The 4678-nt window shown below is 41.6% G+C and overlaps 1 protein-coding gene across 1 annotated transcript in view; it reads right to left on the minus strand.

Moving 5' to 3' along the window:
• LOC106809787 (protein SZT2-like) overlaps positions 1-4678 on the minus strand; it is a 34224-nt gene that overhangs the window by 7296 nt on the left and 22250 nt on the right. The window contains exon 18 of the mRNA XM_014812991.1: positions 358-593. Coding sequence (XP_014668477.1) covers positions 358-593 — 236 coding nt within the window. The remainder of the gene's footprint in view (positions 1-357; positions 594-4678) is intronic.

Here is a 4678-nt window from a genome sequence, read left to right on the forward strand (position 1 = left end):
TAATTCCGCGAGGCCGTGCTCTGGAATGAACTAGTTATTATGACAGAATTTTCAGGGAGTCACGCGGACTCCTGCATATGTCAAATCAGGGAGTCCGACAGTAAATCAGGGAGTATTTGTCTCCGGACTCGCGTTAGTTTCGCACCCTGCATACTGTGTGTGTGTGTGTGTGCGTGCGTGCGTGCGTGCGTGCGTGCGTGCCTGCGTGCGTGCGTGCGTGCGTGCGTGCGTGCGTGCGTGCGTGCGTGCGTGTGTGTGTGTATATATGTATATGCATGTGTGTGTGTGTGACTCTGACAGCTGCTCAGTATGGCAGATAGTGTTGACAACATCGACCCCCCCCCCAACAATCGCCACGTTGCACCTTGTAAGAACGTAGAGAACAGCAGCTCCACCTGCTGGCACTTGTCAACGACCTTCATGAGGTCGTACATGAAGGGCACGTAGGTGATGCTGGGCTGGGCTGTCGCGCGCTGCAGTGGCGTCCCCAGTGTCGGCTGCAGCAGGTCTGGGTGCGCGTCCTTCTGACATAGCAGGTTAAGATGCTCGAAGACGAGAACGGTCGAGATGCACTCGTGGTCGATCGGAAACAACTGCCGCACGAAAAACAAAAGAACTGCGTGATCGCACGAGTCATCTGTAGATTTATTTTTTTATTATTATTTCACAATTATTTTTAGATTACTCTTATTAATTTTTTAACATGGCTATTTTAACATTACTCTCATTATTTATGTTTATTAAAAAGTGTATTTTAATTCTCAGTTAATTTTTTAATCCAATTTAATTTTGACATTGATTTTGTTCCCTGGGTGAGGCGGGCGGCCTTGGCAAACTTATAAACACTATATACGCAATGTAAAATTACATTGTTAGTCAGCAACTATATGTTGCTTTGCTTCTTCCTTGGCTGTTTTGAGGGACTGTTTTACGGCTTTGAGTTTAATTTTCATGTTTACAATAATTCGACTGCGCGTGCTGGTGACGTCAGAGCCGTAGCAACCGCGTTGCTGTGACAGGCTGTGTTTTACAGGGTGATGTACGTATAGCGTAGTAGTATATACGTAGTAGCTGCCATCATTATCTGTGCTTGGTACGATTTCATCATCCGCACAGCATATTGCACCCTTAAACGTGTGTTTTTCATTTCCTTTTCTGTTTTTTTTTACTAAAAAACAGTTGCTAACGATGCTAAAGGAGGAATTTCCGCAGTTACAGCCTGGCAGTGTGCATAGCTATTCATTTTCACATTTTGTTTAAAACAAATAGTGTATGTATTATGAGGTCTCTGATAATATTGCAAATAAACTGTGGAATTTAATATGTAGTGTTGTATGCATATAGCAATTACTAAAAAATAATCAAATTTATACACGGTAATGGCAATCTTCATTATGCAACCTTAACTTTAGCTAAATTTTCAAAGCTTTGAATAGTGATTCTCATGTATTTAGAATATTTTCCTCATGCAACTATACGTGACATATGGCTTGTAGTTGTAGGTGTCCATCACCATCCAAAGGTCAAATGCTATCTCATCAGAGAAGCGCATCGATCTAGTTTACGCATTCCATCTCTGCACGATAAACAAATATTTGCTCGCGATCTGGGTGTGTAGTTTGCCGAGATGATAAGCGCATCATTTTAATGTCACGTGCTTTTTTTCTTCTTCTGTATTCCGCGTAACAGAAGTTCAAACGGTTAAAATTTCGCAACTTCTGTCGTGACAAACTGCCAACGAATTTCGCAAGAACCCCATCTCTTATCGCGTCTTAGGTAAACCCTACATGATGCAGGTCCTCAAGTAGGGCATTGAAGGTCTGCACTATCTGCACATCTAATACGACTGGGGCTTATGCAAGTGATGTTATCATTGTTGACTCACTCTACATCTGTCTGTAACGTCCACAGGGGGAGGGGAGGTGGAGGGGAGGATAAGAGGGAGGGGGAGGGGTGACAACTAAACAACTACATTCGCATCATGATTTACTACCATCGCTCCAAGAAAACAGGCACGCGCGAGTCAATAGCAACGCCATTGTTCTCACGTTCTTATCAGCGACTACAATGTGGGGGAGAAGTTTTACATACATTCGGCTGTGTGCCAAGGATCGATCGGCACGGGCGTTTAGATATCGAAATCAAATTCATCGAGTCATCGTTTAAATATCAAAATACAATTTCATGAATGTATCAGTATATCGTAATGCATTTGGGAACAGTTTTCATGTGCAAACCGGTAAGCGAGTGGATGGATACACTGACTAATCGTATATCGTTATCACGCATCAACTTACAATAATAATATGAGTAGCTTATAATTAAGCATTTCTCATTATCTTGCTCTTGAGATTAACAATGGATGAAAGAAACGCAAAGTAAGCACGACTTCTATTAAGATTGTGATAAGAAATCGATGAACCAACATTTGTAGATAGATATATGTTTTATCACATATGTGACATTTGAAATTATTTGATTATACAGCTCCTATGTACATTTTCTGCCTTTAAAAAACTAAATGTGGATACATACACAGGGGGGGGGGAATCAGTTCACTGTCACTTTGAAGATAAAATGTTAAAATACACATTAAAAATACTAATCGTTGACAAAATAAATAAATAATAATTGATTGCTAAATTTATCTGATGATCATGATGCTAATGGACAATATAATTTTGATATAATAATAAATTCACATTGAGTGTATGTCAAGCTCATATAATGGATATACTGGATTGCTACCCGTATTATGTAAATGATTCATTATGTAATTACATTACATAATTACATTTAATTACATTATGTAATGTAATTGTTGTTTTAGTGGCACTTCTGTTGTTGATTGTGATGATGTAGTTTTAATGTTATTGACATTCGTGCTACGATCTGTTTTGAATTGACGTGAGCGGTAAACGATACCGATACACGTGCTGTGTAACCAAACAGTTACGATTATCACTTATTAACGATCTTTAGCAACTAAGGATCAATATAAATAACGGTCAGCATTGCTTTACAGGGTCCTGGTTAGCAACCAGTGATGTGCGCACACACCTAATTGTAATACAAGTGAGTTCACACATATTACTGAGGGCCACAGACAACCGTGTAGTAGACCTCCTGCCGCGTGTATTCAATGTGCAAAAGCTAATAACTGCTCGTTCTCTTGAAATGGATGCATTGCATTTCATTTCTTAGGAAAAAACGAACGTCATATTTCCCCAATTATGGTACTACTCCCACTTATTTCCCCCTCCCTTCCCTTCCACACAGTATTGGTCATGGTGATGATAGTTAAGGTCATGAAGAACGCGCAAAGGTAAAGCATTGCGTCATCGAAGATAAGTGGGGCGATATCCCCGATTCGTACTAGTGACCTTCCAGCGGTCACAACATTAGGGCTGCCCAACATGGTGACGTCGAGGATGACGTCATCACATCGTGGGAACGATGACGACGTTACAACAGTACGACCACTCACAAGGTGACCTTGTGGGTGATGCCACAATGTCACGTGCATTCACTAGTGATGTCACAGCGCCGCCACCTTGCAGATGACGTCACAGCAGTGTGACCCTGCGGGTGACTTCACACCATGGTGACCCCCGCACGATCGTTTGCTCGCTCGCGCCCTCTCCCATCACCTCCCACTCACGCTCGCTTCTATGACTCGTGGTGTGGGCATTGAGGAACAGTGCAGGAGTGCGATATGAAAGTGTGAGAGTATGAGAGATTTATATGAGTATTAGATGTGAAATGTTACGGTGATCGCACGCATTTGGTGCAATCCTACTTACTAATCACTAGAAGCTATTGCAACGTAGCATCACGAGTTCGATGTAGAAATGATATAGAAGGAACCCTTCTATATCATTTCTACATCGAACTCGTAATTCTACGTTACACTATCATCATCTCCCTTCTCTTATAACTATAGTTCTAACCCTGCCCCTTATAACTATACACCTATAACCTTATATGCCCTAACCCTGCCCCTTATAACTATACACCTATAACCTTATATGCCCTAACCCTATAACCCCCATCGCTACCCATACAACCACAACTCAATACTTAACTTAACTTATACTCAACTTTATACTTTCTAATAATGACCATATCACAATCCCAAACCCTAATACCAATTCTATACACCACATCCCACACCACACCAAAATCCAACCACACCCATAACCTCTTACCGTAACGTTAAGCCTATAACACCTAACCCTAACCAAACACTAACGCTAATCTAACCCAACCCTCACCATGTATGTACACACGTCCTAATGAAGTATTAACCTTATTATTGTAACACGAAGTGGAATGTGAATATTGGAGCATCAATGAACAGATGAAAACACCATGTACACAGACTAATGGCTGCACCATCACAGTAACTAGAGCTGAGAAGGTCTATGTCCCCCAGGGTACTGCCGGAACGTACCCTGGTACTATCTAATATGCCGGACCGTACCTCGCCTACTCCACTAACGAGTCTAGGGAGTCGCCTACGCCTACTCCCTAAATAGATAGATAGATAGTCAGCATGCGTGGTAATCTCTTGGTGATGTTAGTCTGACTGGGAACTAGTTAATAGATAGAAAGCTAGCTAGCTAGATAGATAGATAGTCAGCATGCGTGGTAATCTCTTGGTGATGTTAGTCTGACT

Source organism: Priapulus caudatus, unplaced genomic scaffold (genome assembly GCF_000485595.1).
Source record: "Priapulus caudatus unplaced genomic scaffold, Priapulus_caudatus-5.0.1 Scaffold384, whole genome shotgun sequence".
Taxonomy (NCBI): domain Eukaryota; kingdom Metazoa; phylum Priapulida; class Priapulimorpha; order Priapulimorphida; family Priapulidae; genus Priapulus; species Priapulus caudatus.